This window comes from Apiotrichum porosum (genome assembly GCF_003942205.1).
Source record: "Apiotrichum porosum strain DSM 27194 chromosome Unknown scaffold_10, whole genome shotgun sequence".
In the NCBI taxonomy this organism is placed as follows: Eukaryota; Fungi; Basidiomycota; class Tremellomycetes; order Trichosporonales; family Trichosporonaceae; genus Apiotrichum; species Apiotrichum porosum.
Genome location: NW_021167117.1, coordinates 16353 through 33396, shown reverse-complemented (window position 1 = coordinate 33396; position 17044 = coordinate 16353). Strand labels below are relative to the sequence as shown.

The following is a 17044-nucleotide window of genomic DNA, read 5'->3' as shown; positions in this document are numbered from 1 at the left end:
CCTCAAACCACAGCTCACATCCCTCTCACCCCACCATGGCTTCTCTTGCTCCCCACTGCCAGACCCTCATGGAGGCCAAGCAGGCCAGCGGCAAGACGTTTGCGGAGATTGCGGCTGCCATCGGCAAGCCTGAAGTGTGGACTGCGGCCCTGTTCTTTGGCAACGCCGTGACGGACGCGGAGACGGCGGCCAAGATTGCGACAGAGATTGGCCTCAAGGACGAAGTGGCCGTCAAGGGGCTGGCGGGTAAAGGACCTGGCAGCCTGGGCGTGGACGGGATGATTGTCCGCGGGCAGAACTGGGAGTGGCCGCCCAAGGTGAGTAGTGTGGTATCGCTGCACGTCTGCGTGTGCCCGGCGGTGTGCGGGCGAGCGGGTTCCCGCGGTTGGCTGTCGCCGAGTACACTACAGTGCAACGAACCGGAAACTCCGTGCACCGTACTTGTACCGTCGGAACCACAGACGATGCTCTCCCCCAACTTCCATCGGCTCTTGATCCGTCCCTTGTTGTCATTACAATACAGCGGCCATGCCCGCCCGTTGAGCATCACGCGTCTCGATCGATGTCGGGCGTCCGGCATCCTCGGATGCGGACGCGAGTGATCCCTTGGTCCGAGGATAGCCTCTAAACACATTGGTGTGAACACGAGCGCTCGCGCTCGTGACGCTCTGTGCTACAGAATGTGTCCTGGGTGATTCGTTGCTGACACGACGCCAGGATCCCGTCCTGTACCGCCTCTACGAGGTCCTGGTGGTGTACGGATACTCTTACAAGGCACTCATCTACGAGAAGTGTACGTCGCACCCGAGGCAACACGGCTTAGGCACTGAGAGCTGACGAGTATTCAATAACAGTCGGCGACGGGATCATGAGTGCTATCGGTGAGTAGTCCAAGTGGGTGGAGTGAGCTTGCCACAGTCGTGTTCTATCGAGCAGGTTTCTTGTCTCCGAGGAACCGTTGTGACCAGAGCTGCCAGAGCCGCTAGATGCCGCAATGGGCGGGTGGACGGACCTGCCCCTGGTGTCGGTGGCATGTGAGCCACGGAATGGTTTGTTTTGGTGTCGCATCGCCCCCCCGGGTCTGCTCCAACCAGACCACTGCATCGCATCAGACCTCCTTTTAGCATATGCTGACACGGTCCACATCTCTTACTTTACGGGACCGCACCCCTCCCCTTGATGGCCGTTTACCCCTTTGGAACCCCCCCTCCCTCCTCTCACCTCTGCCGCGCTCGACTACGTTCATACCATTACCCCGCGTTGCGTTCCGATGGCCGACGTTCCTGGCAACAACAACACCGCATACGCGCACACCCACCACCACCACCACTCGTCTCGCCACGCGTCCTTGTTGCTTGGGCTCACTACTGGCCTACTGGACTGGTCACTCACTCACTCACTCGCTCGCTGTGCCGCTGTACCTCAACCCGCGTCTGACACGTCTCCTTGCATGACCCGTCTGTACGTTGGGGGGCTGCTTCTGCTGCTGCCTTGTTGCTCTATTGCCACTCCCGTGCCTCTCTCCTCTCTCTCTTGCTCGTCTCTGGTCCCGACTTGTGGTACGCAACATTTACCCTTATTACAACCACGACATCATACACCCGTGTACCCGTGTCTGCACCGCACTGCTTTTTTTTCTGACTCTGTTGGACGCTGGAACACCGACGCCCAAAAAGGTTTCCGCACGTCTGTTGAACGCAAGGCGGACCCCAAGGGCGACCGTGTTGTGATCACGCTGGACGGCAAGGTGAGTGCGGGGGAAGAAGAGAGCGTGATTGTGTGGGGGGGAGGCTATTGGTGTACTGGCTGGTCGGAAGAGAGAAGTCGATGGGAAGGAATGTGGAGACGAACATGGGCTTGTGGCCAGCTGACTGACCCCCCCGCAGTTCCTTCCATACTCTAGCCCGGAAGAGTGGTGAGAGAGAGAGAGAGAGCGAGAGAGAGTATGCCGGGGGATTAGGAAATAAGGAAATAAGGAAATAAGGAAGCAATGGTCAAATGAATAGGGAATGGACACAAATATAGGTTCCGTTTGTCATCCCACTGCATGCTGTGCCTGAGAGGGGGGGGATCCTGCGCGTGCGCGCGTGTGTGCGCAGACGGCTCTGACCTTTGCAGCACAGCCCCGCGGTGGTCTAGCCTTTTGGGCCTTTTGGGACGAGCGAGAGGAGACACGGGGGCAGATGGCGCAACGGACAGCCCAGAGAGCACACGCATATCGCACGCAGGCAGCACCCAGGCAGCACCCACGACCACCCACGACCACCACCGCCCCCCGGGAGACCCTCTCTGACCCTCCACACTGCGGGCGGCGGCTTCCTCCACGCTGACACCCACACACCCACACACCCCGCCATCCCACCCACCACCAGCACACACACCGTCTTCGTCCATTCCACATCCCCCCCACACCACACCCTCCAGCTCCTCTCTCTCTCCATCCCTCATCTCTCTCGTAGCGCTATACCCCCCCTCTCCCCCCGGCCTTGCACTCCCTCACCTTCACACTCGTCCATCAACAACCACAACTCCACATTGTCCCCTCCACACCCGGCACTCACAATCCACCCATCTCCCCCCGACGCGCACCCTTCGCCTCTACGATCCACCTCCCCCCCGCACAAACACATCCCAATCACACCCACAACCGCCGGGACAGGGCGGACCCCCCTCTGCCTTGCCTTGCTCTCCTTCTCACTTCCTCGCTCTCTTACCTTGAGGACATTCCCCAACCATGGAGAGCGGGCGACTCAAGAAGCTCTTCCGCACGTCCAAAGCCGGCGGCCTAGAGCCGCTGCTCCCAGACTCCGCGAGCGGTGCAAGCCTGTCCGCACCGCCAAAGGGCCAGGAGCAGCTGCAAAAGCGCCGCCACCACCACCACCCACAGGCCGGTATCACGCCCTTCCCAATGGACGTTGGTCACCATGACATGGCTGCGCCCCCACTGCCCCCACCACCACCACCACAAGCAAATAGTCAGCAACAGTGGCGTGGAGGTGGAGGCGGCGGCGGGGGCGGCGGCGGGGGCGGCGTCGTCGACCTCAACCAACAAGTCCGAGAACCGCCTCGTGGTGATGCGCGGGACCGAGATCTTCGCGACAGTGGCCTGCGTTCCGGCGGGGCGACTCCAAACGGGCCAACATTAGCTCAGCTCCGCATGATGGAGGAGGAGACTGCAGCGGCTGTTCCATACCGCCGAGAAGGCGGTGACCGCACTAGCTTCCGGGCATCGTCACGGTCCCGTGCGGGCACGGCCTCATCCAACGAGGGCGGCGGTGGGCGACCAAACGTGTCGCCAACGTCTGCGCCTCTGCAACGTATACAAATGCCGTCTGCGAGTGACGGGTATGCTCAGCAGCAGCAGGCTCCCAGCCCCGCCATGGCTCAACCAGGATTCTACTTGCCGCCCGGCGCCGGACCGCCTTCTCCACAGTTCAGACCTGCGACTCCGACACGTCTTGGCCACGTGCAACAGTCAAGTGTCGGCAGTGCGACCCAACTACCTCCCCCAGTGGCGGGCGCGTTTGTCGAAGGCGACGGCTACAACAACCGGAACCGCGCATACTCTGCGACCTCGTTGTCTGGCGGACGTGGATCGGACCACGAGGGCTCGGTCCACCACGCGTCTACCTCACCAATGTCCGGGATGCTCAACAAGCCCCAGCCCATACCTCCTTCCAGCAGGTCGCCGCTCGTCAACTCATTCTCAGAACCGCACCCCATGTCTCAGCAATACCAGCAGCAGCCGCCACACCATCAGCACCAGCACCAGCACCACCAGCAACAGCACCAGCAAGCTCCCATTGCTGCAATGTACGGCGCCTCGTATAACCAGTACGGCAACAGTTCCGTGACCATGCTTCCGTCTGAGCGTTCGACTCCAGTCCCACAAGTGGACGATAGGGGGGCCGACAGAGACAGTGGACGCTTCCTCGACAAACAACAAAACGACAGGGACAGGTCTGACAAGGCGGAGAAGAAGCGTTTCTGGGGTTGGGGCAAGGATAAGAAGCACAAGGACGTACCAGCACCAATCTCTACAGCACCAGTCTCTACCCTACTCCAGCCCCCTCCCCCTCTCACCGCGTCCGTCGATGACTCGCACCGCCAGAGTGGCGAGGACTGGCGCGATGGGGCGTCGACCAACGGTCATGGCCAGGGTCCCGCGTCGCTCAGCCACAGCGACGAGCCGCCGCACAAGCCCACGCGCGGCCTCGAGCTTGTCACTCGCGACGAGTCAAACGATGTCGCAACCGCGATCCGTGAGTAGCCCCTGTGGTGACAGTTATACTAACCAGTAGGCACCCTCTGCTCCTCGCGTGATACCAGGCATGGCGCCGTCCTCGACCTGTGCGACAAGGTCAACCGTTCGCAACCCCGTGATGCAGTGTGCAAGGAGGCAGCAAGGACAATTCGCAAGGTGCTCAAGAGCAGCACCGACCCCGAGCGTCGCATGGCCATGCGTGTGTGGTGGATCACCATGCGCCACATCAAGGCTAGCGGTTACCAACGTGAGTAACAAGCCTGACGACGGACGACGTGTGCGGGAATAGCACTGACACTGGCTGCAGACTATGCGTCGAACAAAAGTTCATGTCGACGGTCGAGCCTATCCTTTATCAACAGGTCAAGCCTCCCGTGTCCAACAACACGTACAAGACGACCTATGACGTGCTGTCCGATCTGACTTTCCGGTTCGGAAAGGACCGTGGCTGTGAGGGCCTGCACGAGCTCTGGGTCAAGGTCAAGTCACCCGCAGACCCAGACTATGGTAACGCCTTGCCGGAAGACTACCTCAAGCATGGCCAGTCGAATAACATTATCCCGCCGCCGCCTGGTGGTGGTGGTGCTGTCCACGGCATGTCGCCGTTGCCATCGCCCCCCTCGTCGCTCCCTTCGTCGCGCAGGCCCTCCGAGCCGATGCCTGTGCCTCTGTCGCAGCGCATGAACGCGACTCCCAAAGAACTTCCTCCATCACCGGGTGTCACTGGGTTCGGCGGCGGCGGTCCGACGTATGCCGATCTTCCAGACCACCACGAGGATATGCGCCGTCTCATCGAGGAATGTACCGCCGCCAAAGAGTCTGCCCGCGTCCTGCAAGAGGCCCTGGTGTACACTCGCCCAGAGGAGCTTGAACACAAGGCTGTCATTCGGGAGTTTTACACCAAATGCGTCCTCGCGCACGAGTCTCTCACAAACCAGATGGACTGGGCTCAGTCCGAGGCGGCCAGGTCGCGCCGCGTCGCCAACTCTGTGGACGGGCCGCACCACTCGACGGCCGAGGAGAATGCCCTTGCCCTGTTGTTCGAGGCGCACGGAATCCTTACCGACGCGCTCAAGCAGCACGACGACCTCGAGAAGATGGCGGCCGACGACCGAGAGATTCGTGCCGTCCAGGAGCGTAGCAAAAAGGACACGCGCATGGACCGAAGGCAGCAAATGGACATGCTCACTGCCCCCGAAGGCGGCTCGTCGTCTCGCTCCCCCTCGCCGTCTGGATACAACAGGGCGCTTCCGGACGTGCGCGACTCGCAACTCTTCAATGACACGCGCCACCTTCCCGAAGTCCCCACCACCGAGTCGTTCTCGAGCCACCTCCAGGCCGCCGTCACGGATCGCGGCGTGTCCCGAACGCCGTCTCCCGACGGGCGCCGCAGTGCCCACCAGCTCCCGCAGCTGCCTCCACCAAAGCCCATCGCGTCTCCTCCGCGCTCCGGTTCGCCCCTCGGCCGGTCACGCATGCAGGGTCCGAGGCCACTGCCCAACCCGTTCAAGACCGTCAACAGCAGCCAGAGCCTCACCACTGCTGCTGCTGATGCCAGGGAGCTGCAGCCGGCCCCCTCACGCGGCCACAGCGGCAGCACCCACGAAGGTGGCAGCAGCGGGACCGGCGAGGACGAGGACGACGAGGCTCGCCCGAGTCGCAAGGCGCTCGGCAAGCGCCGCGCCATCCCGGATCCTGACAGTGAGTTGTTGTGCAGACCTTTTGTGGATTGTGCTCACCCGTGTGCAGATACATTCGATCCCAACGACCTGTTTGCCACTACGACGACGACGGCCCCGGCCAAACCCAAGTCGGACACTGGGTCCGAGCATTCCATCACTGCCGACGACCTCTACCTGGCCAAACCCGTCAAGTACGCGTACGACGCGTGGGCCGAGTCCGAGGCGACACGCAAGGAGCGGGGTGCGGCTGACAAGGCGGCCGGCTTGGGCATCACCGGCACGTCCCCGCCACCTCCCGACTCGGCCAAGACGCCCGTCAGCCCCACCGTCCTTGGTCCTCGGGACCCGCGCAGCGGTCCGACCCCGGCCAACCAGAGCCCCAGCCCGATGGGCATCACGGTCGCGGATCCTGTCGCCGCGAGATGAGATAAAACCGCGAGATAAGATAACGGCGAGCAAACATACTTGACAGAACGAGAGAACGAGAGAGAAGAACGACGTGTGCGCGACCGCCGCGACTGCCACACACCCAACACCCCACCCACACCACGACGAGCAGAGCAACCCGGGTCTGCATCTGCATTTGCATAATACACAAAATTCCTTACCCCCTTTCCCCACCTTTGTAAAGTAAAATCCAAACCCTCAACCAAACCCCTCACAACCTCAACCGTTCCCCCCGCAATCCCATTTAACAAGCCCATTTGATGTACCCCCACTTTGCTCGATGCGTGCTCGCTTGTCTCGGCTTGGCTCAGCTAGACTGCAATGTGTTCTGAGGCAGAGTACTGATCGGGAGGGACCCACGTAACGCACCAAAAGTGTGCCACGTCTGCGAGCCGTTCGAACCGTTCGAACCGTTCCACGTTGGCCGAGCCGCACAAAGGCTTGCGAGGCCTGGCCTTGCGCGGCCTTGTCTTGCCGGGATCCAGTCCAGTTGCCGGGCCACACAAAGCAAGAGCATTCCGATGATGAGAACAAGGATTCGAGAAAAACGCCCACCCTCAGCACGATCAGCACCGCTCTCTGCAAATCTCCAAAGCCGCGTGCTGGGCTGCGCACCTGCAGAGTCCGCCGCCACCCGGCACAGCGCACAGCGGTGCGCGGGCCAGAAACCAGAACGGCCAGAACCCTCACAGCCCACAGCCTCTCCCCAGTTGTAGCCGCGGCAAGGAAATAGAAACCCCCCCGGCGACATGCTAAATTATCCCGCGTCAGGACCACATAGTCTCTACCTGGAACAGAGTCACCGACCGTTGCACTGGTGTGCCGGTGTGTGCTGGGCAGGTGATGGCCAACTGCAATTGAGGGCTGCGGCCTCTAGCCGAGGAACACACATACCACCCCCCTCTCCGGTCCCCGAGATCTGTGGATCTGTGGCCTGTGGGAAGAAGCCCCTCGGCGCGAACGATATGGAGGCAAATTAGTCTGCACCGCATTTTCTCCACCCAAAAAGAACACACACAAAAAAAAAGGCCGGTTGTGCTCGAAGCCAAAGGACGGGGCAGACGTGGCGCGGGCATGGCGGATGCGAAAAATGGGTCACGAGAGCGTCGAACACGGAGCCGACACGGCTTCGGTGAAACCTGTGAGAGCTGTGGGCCTGGCGGCCCGGCATTCAGAAATCTGTATTCCACCAGTTGCCGATTGTCATCAAGTGGAGTGGAAGCTTGGGGGTCTGGGGGTCTGGGGAAAGTTGGAAGGCCGATTACACCGTCGAACCCCACCCGCGAACCCCGCGTCGCTGCGACTTGCGAGGTGCAGCCAGCCTCACACGAACCGTTCAGGTGCCGCGTAGGCCGCCACTGGCTCACTGGCCACTGGTGCCGCCGGAAGTGGCGACCAGAGAGTGTGGGAGGAACAGCTTTTGACTGGGTACGTGCACCTATAGGCTGTCGGTCTTGGACCAGAGAGATCGCGAAGGAGATATCTTTCAAGAAGAGCAGGAGGGGTACATATGTATGAGTGGGACACAGATCCACAGAGCTGCTGAGACGCACGCTACAGAGGAGACGACATTGAGGCACATCCTCAGACAGGGTGTCGCTTTGATTCAACGACTATCTTGCGTAATTGTTAAAGGGGAAAGGGAACCCTTTTGGGGTTGCAGACTTTACATGGTTAACAAGGCAGGCTTGCCGCACGGTTAACACTACCAGATGATTAATCAATGGCCGGCTGGAGTCTCATGGGACGAGGTTCGACTCCGCCGACAGCATAGTGGATAAAGAGAGCCGCTGGCGATTTGTAATCGCCTGATCACCGATTACAAATCCAACGGTTGGAGTTCCTAGATCGTGGGCGTGCGTTGCCAACATACAAAAGTAGACGAAAGCAGCTGCCGAAGCGCCCGAGCTCTCCGATATCCTTTTGACGTTTTAAAATGTCAGCCAGCCACTTTAAAACTTTGATGATAACACATATGACTGGCGTTCATACATTTTTGTCGGTCTGTAAGCACAGGTAAGCAAGGAACGTATGCACGCACATTTGTCATCTAAACGCGGTTTCCAATCAAAAATAAAAACCCTGCATGCATGCATGAAGCTGTTCCAAGAGTGAAGGTAACAACTGGAATTCTGGAGGAGGTTAACTGAGATCTACTCCGAACCAGGGTGTATTCTGTCCATATGCCTGAAGAGTTCTCCGCATTAACCGCGTCGAACCAAAGACCGTCGACGGTATGGGTTACGGCCAGCGCTACCCACAGCTCTACACTGGCTGGGGCTGTCGCGAGACCATATCCACGTTCCACGTCTTTGGGTGGACGACACCATCTCGCCTAATATCCCTTTGGTGGGCGGAGGTCGACACGCCCAACACTTTTGCTTCAACTACCACGCCCATCGACCCCACGCAGCAGGCTATAAACCTCGCCAAGGTTATCTGGCGCCTGAGCGAACAATATCGGATATGAAACAGAGATGAATGGCAGCCTCGTAGCGGCGTTCCGGGTGGTGCAATACCCACCAACGCGACAACCTCATCACAACAAACTTTGACTTGGGGCCGTTCAGAGCAGCGGGTGGTCCACTCTACAAGTAGCGCATCATTCGTGACTGGCGCTTAGAAATGTGGCCTGTTGGGCGTTTGTATATATGCACGACCTGGGTTTCCTCCTTGGGGATATTTCAAAGTATCGTTGTGAGAAGCTCCATGACGAGGTTGTGGTGTCGGTGTCAATAGTGTCGCTTTGGCCGACACCTCCCGGAACATTGTGACGGAAAGTGTTACATCGGATGTCCACTCCCCACGTCCTCCACTCGAGCTGCCTTTGCTCTCTGGGATCGTCCTTCACATCTGCGTCTTTGATGACAGCCAACAGGTGACCAGCCAGATGCTCACATCAACTTAGCGACTGTTAGCTGTTGGAAGGGGCTTCTTTGTCAAACGTCGCCGCGCCATGGTTCCGCAACTGCAATCGCCAACAAAAGCATAGCTGTGATGGTTCTGACAGTACTTGCCGGTCAATACGCATGAGGTCAGTGTTTGGCGCGTCGTTCCGCAAAACCCAGCCGTTTGATGCAGTAGTACATGATACACTCTATCCCGAGCACAGCACAATTGTGGCTCTCTTGTCGCCCTGTATTTCGCCTTGAGAAGGGAACCGCTTAGCGGGCCTCGAACTGGACCTAAATAATTGTCAGCTGTTGTTTCATCGAGTCATTTCCTGTCAGCTCACAACTGCTCTGTCAGCATCTATCCAACATGAATCGCGCGAACCGAGCCCCGTTTGGGGCCGCCAGGTTGGACTCACTCTTGTGGGTGCGGGGCTTGTACATGACACGGTGACCACACTCGCGGCAACGGATGAGCTCGCCCATCTTGATCGAGGTCTTGGCACCACAGTCTGGCAAGTCAGCACCGGTACATGACGGGGAGAGACGACGCATGGGTCCTTGCGGTTCGGCATCAAGCCCGCAACGGGGCATCCCAATTCAGAATGTCCACTCTTGGAATATTGAAGCGGCTCATGACACACTCTGTCGCTGCATGGCCTTGGCCACGCCCACAGAATGACGAGCAAGCGTGTGTGTCGCGAACAGCAGGACATGTCCGATCCGGTTTTGCCAGTCTTGGAGGAAGTCACTCACCACCACAGAGGTACTCGCTAGCCTCCGAGGGCTTGGGCATCTGGCGAGGCGGCAGGTGGCTGTCGTCGGGGCGCGAAGAGGTGTAGGGAGACTGCGACATGGTTGATGTGTTGTTGTTGAAGATCCTCGACAGACGAGTTCAGAAAGAATCGACAGAATCGAGTGGCAACTTGATCGCCGGTGATATTTTATACACGTCATTCTTTTCGGCCCGGCTCCCTGGATCGCCTCCACCCAGACGACCCCAGACGACCCCAGACGACCCAATCTCGAGCCACCCATCCATTCATCTCATCCCCTCAACACCCCTCTATCCCTTATCCCTTGGCCCAGTCGTCCGCCATGTCCACCGCCGACGTCTCGGCGGCGCTGGGCGCTCTCGAAGCTCTCTCTTCCCAACCCGCCAGCGGTCCCCTCACTGCCGTTATCGAGAACCACATTGCCGTCGCTCGAATGCGACTCGAGGCAGGCGCACCACCCAAACAAGTCATCACGGAGCTGCAGTCCTCAATCACGCGTGCCAAGAAAGAGGTAGAGCGCGGTCTGAAAGCATGGTACTCGGCTATAGGCAACGTGGGCAAAGGTGTTGAAAAGGTGCGTGTCTGGTGCCCATGTTCCATCGCTGGGTGGCGCTGTTTGCTGACATGGCGTGTGATTCCGCTTATCCTACCTTCCCTCCATGTGAACGTACGCCTCGCTTCTTCCTCGACACAGGCCTTCCCTCCAAACCTTGCGTCCATTTCGTCGGCATACGACGATCCACCCCTCTTCTCCGACCCCGAGGCCGTAGACGCCCTCGACCGCGTCGTGCTTGACTCCCTCGGTCGTCGCGGACTGTGGGATGCGGTGGCGGCATTCGAAGACGAGACGGGTTTGGCCTACGATACCGAGAAGCGCGAACTGAGCGAGGAGCTGTGCCGTATCGAATCCGACATTGAGGCTGGAAACCTGTCGAGCGCCATCGCATGGTGCGACGTGCACAAGGAGCAGCTGGCCAGTGGTCCCAACCCTTCGTCTCTGTCGTACTACCTCCACCGCGCCGTCTTCCTCGCCCAGCCCGACCCAGCGGCCTCGCTCAAGTACGCGCAGGACCACCTGTTCGACTACCTCCGCTCGCAGCCCGGCCAGGTCCAGGCCCTGCTCACATCGTGTCTCTACGACTCCACAAACTCACCATACGCCAATGAGGCCGCCCCGCTTGCCGCCATGTTCCGCGCCGACTACTGCCGCGCTCACGGCTGGGCGCGGGAGGAACCCCTCGAAGTCACTGTCCGCCTCGGATCGCGCGGTGGCGCCCTCAACGCCATCGAAAAGGCCAGGCGCGTCATGGGTGACCGGCTCGGAAACGTCAGACATTGGCAGGAACTTCCGGTAGGTGCAGTCTCCCAAAACCAGACCCGCTAACGTTGTGCTCAGATGGAAGTCCCACTCCCCTCCTCCCGGCGTTACCACTCGGTGTTTGTCTGCCCCGTCTCCAAGGAGCAGGCAACGGACACGAACCCGCCCAAAGTTCTCTCGTGCGGCCACGTTATTGCGCACGAGTCGCTTAACCGACTCATGAAGGGCGGTAGGCGGACAGTGAAATGCCCCTATTGTCCCATAGAGACCTCCCAGGCCGCCAGCCAGCGCCTGTACTTTTAGTTGTAATGTCGGATCTGTTGTGAAATGCATAGTTTGCAGAAGCAAAGGAGTGGCTGCAGGTGATTCGGGAGAAGGGACCCAGTGTGGAACATTTGGTGCAAAGCCGACGCGGTGAAAGGGAGATCTGGGGAGTGACCTTCTCATCGGAGGGGTGTTTGCTTCTGACCGAGACCGACGGACCCGTGTCTATTATGAAATGCATATGTACAACAGATGGTCTCTACGCGTCTCCGTTGGCGGCGGTCTGCTTGCGAGCATCGACAGCAGAACCAACAGCCGTACCCTCGAGCTCGACCTTCATGTCGTCGGCGCCACGCGCCTCCCACAACGCCTCGCGCTCAGCAATGACCGACTCTGCCATCTTGCGGATCGCGGGGTGCTCCAGGTGGGCTGTACACGTCAGCTAGAACATTACGCGGAATGCAAGTTGGACACTCACGGATCGAGCCGGTGTAGAAAGTCTTGAGGGTACGAATGTCCTGCGCTGTGATAGGTCAACAACGATTCGCCTGAGAGTCCACCTACACTTTTCATACTCGACGGCCTGGACAATGAGCTCGAGCCTGTCGAGGTCCTTGACGAGCTTCGCCTCGGGGGTCTCACGGGCCTCGTACTCGTACCAGAGGGAACGGAAGCGGTCGCGAGCCTGGGCGTTGCCGTCGCCGCTGAGCATCTCGTTCAGGAACGACTTCATCGCCTGCTCCTCGAGTTCAAACTTGACGTGCGACGGGACACCCTCCAGAGGGGTAATGTCACCAACGCTGGAGTGGAAGTTAGCAACAGTTAGAGTCCGGACTCCAATGACTGTGCACACGTACTAGGCCTCGGCAAGATCGTGGACGAGCGCCATCTGACCGTTAGTCCTCGAATTGTAGCGTGTAACGCACCATGACACAGCGGGGAATGTCGAGGGGTCGCTCGGCTGTCGATGGGATCATCATGGCCATGAGCGCCATACGGCACATGTGGTCCGAGATACTGTCGTCAGCCCCGCTTGGACGCCGTAGTCGTGACTAACCTCTCGGGCTCACGAACCTGGAGAGTCAGCTCTTACTCGGTCACGTCCAGCTAGTAACTCACGCCTTCCCGGATCCAACCCGAACGCTTCTCAGTCTGCGAGGTTAGTTCGGAGGATATCACTTCCTCAACTTGCCTTCAGCTGGCCAAGGAGGTGGAGGAACGCAAGAGTGTCGGCAGCCTCATCACCACTTGACCTGGAGACACGTTAGTCTTCCGCTGGCGTTCAACCTGGACGTACTTGTAGTGCTCGGCAAGGACCTTGCCACCGGCACCCGTAACCACCTTGTTGACCGGGTGCGCTGGGGTGTCCATCTCGTTGACCCTCGTGGGCATTGCAGTGCTACGAGTCGCCTTGACCTTGCGAGGAGCAGCTGGGCCGGGTTTTGGGTTGTGGAGATGCTGGAGTGGAGAGGAGAGTGAGCCTTGCAGTGAGCTTGTGCTTACCCTCGAGGCTTGAGGAATGGGGTTTAACCGAAGGAGAGAGAAGGGAACCCGCTTGAGAGATGAGAGCGTTATCGTAGCTGATCTGGAGCCAGGAGACTGGCCTGTAGTGAGTTGTGGTGTAATGGATGCATGTTTACTTGTTGCAGCGCCGTTGCTCGCGTCTTGGAATTCTTGGGCCCACGTGTTTTTGATCCCGTGTGCCTTCGGGGCCTGGCAGTCCAGTCATCTCCACCTCCACCCAACAACAACAAATGTCTGACCATTCCTTCTCCTCTCCTCCGTGTCGTCCACTCGAGCATCCAGACCGTCCAGGAGAGGCCAGGAAGCCTCATAATATTTTGCCTCCTCTTAACCGCGAGTTGGATTCACGCTTGCCTCAGTTGAGCATCACTAACGTATCCCAGTTCCATGACACAGCCTTGCTGCGACCACACCCAACGTACCAGCTTAGTGCCACCCAGTCCAAGTCATCCGCGCTGTCCCTAGAACTGTACATGCATCGTCCCCACACACGGCAACCCTTTCTTCCACTTTGCTTACATGACTAACAGCGTCTCGCTACTAGTGCCGCGACCTCACCCCTCGTGCTCCATTTCCATCCTCCTCACGTTGACGAAGCCACGTTGAACTATGACGGGCATCTCGTCGAGCCACGGCCCCCCCGCCAGCACCGAACCAACACCCCGTCCAGAATTGGAGGTGCAACTGGTCGAGTCTCTCGGAGGCCTCGGGAGCGATGTACAGGAGCGCGCCAACTCCCTTGGCCCAGACGTATCGCAGCAGGCCCTCTCTCAACCCCGCCAACCAACCCCGCCAATCCCTCCAACGCCGCTCCCCGACATGGGTCACCCTGCCATTATTGCCCACTCGCTCGCCATCGGTGCCATCCTTGATTCAAGAGGAGAGCGAGGTAGATGAGCTCGATCAACTGGATGCGCTCGACGAGACCCCTCCAAATCCTCCTGCGCCCGATTCGCGTCCCGAGACGCACTCGCAACGCGACGACAGCCCGGCCCCCCCCCCCCCCCCCCCCCCCCCCGGCCCCAGACAGTGGTCCTCCTCCGAAGCGTCCACTTGAGCTTTTGACTGAGGCCCTCGAGCTGAGCAAAACTGCAAAGACGATCAGAACGACTCCTCCTGGACCGGAGTCCCCGTACATTTCGCCTTTCGCCCCCTACCAGGCAAGCCGCCCAACCACTCACCCAGGGCCGGTGGCTACGTACGTTTACCCCCCTCCCCCACCTGAGCGCCGCCCAACCACTATAATAACGACTCCGCCTGTCTCTGTCCTGGGAAAGCGCAAGGCGGGCAGGATCTTGGAGGAGCACTCCAGTGGCGACAGCTGGGACGTTTCGAAACGTTGGGCGTCCCGCGCAAGAACAGAACGTTCATGGGACCACGCGCCGATGACATCGCCCCGCTGTTTGGACCCATCGGTTCCAGGCCCATGACCGCATTCGCGCGGCAGAACAGCCGTAGTCAATGGCGAGCGGCGACCGCCTACGGTCGGCTGAAGGGTGGCACGTCGCCCACCTTCGCGGTCGAGTTCCATGACTCATCGCAACGGTACGTCGTCCCTGCATACCACCTGCGGGCCTGCCAGCTGCTCCCCGGCGACATTGTCATCCGCTTGGGATCGACAGAGGGGCGTGGCGGTGGTCATGGAGAGGAGGCCACAAACGCTCCTGTTGCAACCACACGAATTCTATCTTGACGACCTCGCTGCTGAGCGCCTGAACAAGCGTCTCATCCCCCACCACATCTTGGCCGACCGGTTCCCGGTGGACCGCTGCAGCCCCTGCTCGTTCGAAATGGGTAATGCATTTGCCGGCCTCGTCATCCTCGTATCGCCTCAAGAGCATGATTTCGACCAGCTGGAGAGGAAGATTGAGGACCACGGCGGTGTGGTGGAGACCAATCGGCGCTTACTTTTTGATGAGCAACACGAGGGCAAGCCGCGCCTCAGCGCCGGTCGTACTTCATGATTATCTCAAGCAAAAGGATTCCCGTGCTGTGCGAGGGCATGCTCTTCGGATTTGCATGCGGTGTACCAGTCCTGTCAAAGACGTACATTGACGACCATATTGCCGATGCCACCACCGACTGGTGGCGATACCTCGCTTCGACAGGTTACTCGACGTTTCTGGCCCAATTTGGCACCCAGTGGTGGGTCGACCGCAACTGGGGCAGCCCAACTTGGCTTCCCGAGAAAGCGATCGAGGAGTCACTGCCATTCGCCGACAAGAAGGTGCTGGTCATCACCACCACCGCCAACAAGAAAGAATCTCCGTACATGAAGGGCACAGCACCTTTCTACCTCGCGGCCTTGGGAGCAACCGTCTGCACCGCACCGACCCTACCAACGGACGACGCCCATTCTCCCAGTTTAAAGGCTACACATGCTCCGAAGAGGAAGCGCCACGTCCTTCCAGAGCCGGAGACCCCACCGGAGTTGCAGGCGAAGCCACTCACGAAGCATCGTGCCCAACGCGAAACTCCTCCTCGGTTCGTTCGCAACCAGCGCAACATACTGGCCCAGCCCTCTGTGGTACAGTATGTTAACCCCAACAAGCCGATACCAGTGTTCGCACGGCATCACCTACTCGGAGAATGGGTCGTGGGCGTGATCACCTACCGCCAAGGCCAAGGTGTGGACATTACATAAGCTGCCAAGTTCAGCTATTTCGAAGGCCATCACGACATACAACAAACAAACCTACGATTCCAGCGTCTGGAATTCGGTGACGAGGTTGTCCACACCGAGAGGCCATGTAGGCACTACCAAGTGGTCGAGACATGGACGGGATCGATTCCAATGTTGATCCCCGTCGCCCAGTTGACCATCTCGGACGAGGTCGTCAACAGAAGCTTCGACAACCGCCAGATCTCGGCGCAGGTCTTGGTCACCCACTACCCGCCTTCCTGTTACCAGACGATGGAGGGCAATATATTTCAAACGAAAATATTCCTCGTGTCCAACGACGTCCACAACGCCAACGAACTCGTATTCTTATCGAAAAAAATGGTGGCGTGGCGGAGCGAGCGAGACTGGCACCTGCTCTTCGACGTCCCCGACGACGGTCCGCCGCGCATATGCCGGGGTCTGACCCCGTTGTAAACGGATCAGGTGTGACCTGCAGCTCCATGTTCGCCTCGCCGCCTTCAACAGTGGCATTCCTGTCATCTTGAGCAGGTATATTAAGCTGGCTGTTCAGGACCCCACGACGGATTGGGCACCTTTCGTCATTTCACATGGACACTCCAAGTACCTTCAAGCATACGGCACACCCAGTGGCGGATTGACCCCCAGTGGGGCCGCCCTGGTTGACGACTTGAAGACACTACGTACCAGAACCGACCTTTCGAGGGGGAAGCGCGTGCTCGTCGTGACAGCTCGGCCTAAAGCGTATCCGTCATACTTGAACTACACGGCCCCCGTGTTGTGCGCCTGTCTGGCAAACTTGCGGACTTCAAATGACTCCAAAATTGTGTGGTGGTAAGGCAGTTTTTGCGGCCAGAAGTCGAATTCAGCCCGTGGTGAGAAGATGTGGCATATGTAGCATGTAGTAAAGTGTATTGTGTACGTAGGTTGCGCGTGTGAGGCGAAGTATGTAATGTTTGTGCATGTATGCAAGGAAGGTGTAAAGATGGGTCCATTAGCTTTCATTAAGGCCGCGGTTCGATTAGGTTCTGCTAATAAATTACCCTTATGCACAATTACGTGTCATTGTGACATGGATTGTTGTTTTCGATGTGGATATGAGCGTGCCTGGCGCGTGGGGGTGTGAGTCCAGTCATGACCACCTCCACACAGGTACACAGGTGCGCCATAACAATCCGCCCCCCCGTCCGTCTCGCACGACGTATCACTCCATGTCCCTCACAGTCGTCGCCACTCG

The 17044-nt window shown here is 59.1% G+C and overlaps 8 protein-coding genes across 8 annotated transcripts; 5 read left to right on the top strand and 3 right to left on the bottom strand.

Annotated features, from left to right (window-relative positions):
* Positions 1 to 35: 35 nt before the first annotated feature.
* Positions 36 to 1919, top strand: CYN1 (Cyanate hydratase; the record flags this gene model as incomplete). The annotated part of the gene is made up of 5 exons (XM_028616953.1): positions 36 to 317; positions 718 to 793; positions 855 to 881; positions 1677 to 1747; positions 1887 to 1919. 5 exons carry the CDS (start codon positions 36 to 38, stop codon positions 1917 to 1919), a joined length of 489 nt encoding a protein of 162 aa, XP_028474260.1.
* An 815-nt stretch (positions 1920 to 2734) lies between these two features.
* EHS24_001150 (uncharacterized protein) lies at positions 2735 to 6372 on the top strand (the record flags this gene model as incomplete). The annotated part of the gene is made up of 4 exons (XM_028616952.1): positions 2735 to 4262; positions 4302 to 4515; positions 4572 to 5965; positions 6014 to 6372. The coding sequence occupies 4 exons, from the start codon at positions 2735 to 2737 to the stop codon at positions 6370 to 6372; spliced, it is 3495 nt and encodes a 1164-aa protein (XP_028474259.1).
* Positions 6373 to 9557: 3185 nt separating this feature from the next.
* RPC10 (DNA-directed RNA polymerase core subunit rpc10) lies at positions 9558 to 10140 on the bottom strand (the record flags this gene model as incomplete). The annotated part of the gene is made up of 4 exons (XM_028616951.1): positions 9558 to 9578; positions 9629 to 9645; positions 9704 to 9796; positions 10041 to 10140. 4 exons carry the CDS (start codon positions 10138 to 10140, stop codon positions 9558 to 9560), a joined length of 231 nt encoding a protein of 76 aa, XP_028474258.1.
* A 242-nt stretch (positions 10141 to 10382) lies between these two features.
* EHS24_001148 (uncharacterized protein) lies at positions 10383 to 11444 on the top strand (the record flags this gene model as incomplete). Its single annotated transcript, XM_028616950.1, has 1 exon — positions 10383 to 11444. One exon carries the CDS (start codon positions 10383 to 10385, stop codon positions 11442 to 11444), a length of 1062 nt encoding a protein of 353 aa, XP_028474257.1.
* A 457-nt stretch (positions 11445 to 11901) lies between these two features.
* EHS24_001147 (uncharacterized protein) lies at positions 11902 to 12531 on the bottom strand (the record flags this gene model as incomplete). Its single annotated transcript, XM_028616949.1, has 4 exons — positions 11902 to 12071; positions 12121 to 12165; positions 12207 to 12442; positions 12500 to 12531. The coding sequence occupies 4 exons, from the start codon at positions 12529 to 12531 to the stop codon at positions 11902 to 11904; spliced, it is 483 nt and encodes a 160-aa protein (XP_028474256.1).
* Positions 12532 to 12825: 294 nt separating this feature from the next.
* On the bottom strand, positions 12826 to 13034 carry EHS24_001146 (uncharacterized protein; the record flags this gene model as incomplete). Its single annotated transcript, XM_028616948.1, has 2 exons — positions 12826 to 12895; positions 12940 to 13034. 2 exons carry the CDS (start codon positions 13032 to 13034, stop codon positions 12826 to 12828), a joined length of 165 nt encoding a protein of 54 aa, XP_028474255.1.
* A 741-nt stretch (positions 13035 to 13775) lies between these two features.
* On the top strand, positions 13776 to 14063 carry EHS24_001145 (uncharacterized protein; the record flags this gene model as incomplete). The annotated part of the gene is made up of 1 exon (XM_028616947.1): positions 13776 to 14063. One exon carries the CDS (start codon positions 13776 to 13778, stop codon positions 14061 to 14063), a length of 288 nt encoding a protein of 95 aa, XP_028474254.1.
* A 743-nt stretch (positions 14064 to 14806) lies between these two features.
* Positions 14807 to 15810, top strand: EHS24_001144 (uncharacterized protein; the record flags this gene model as incomplete). Its single annotated transcript, XM_028616946.1, has 2 exons — positions 14807 to 15052; positions 15112 to 15810. 2 exons carry the CDS (start codon positions 14807 to 14809, stop codon positions 15808 to 15810), a joined length of 945 nt encoding a protein of 314 aa, XP_028474253.1.
* Positions 15811 to 17044: the final 1234 nt, after the last annotated feature.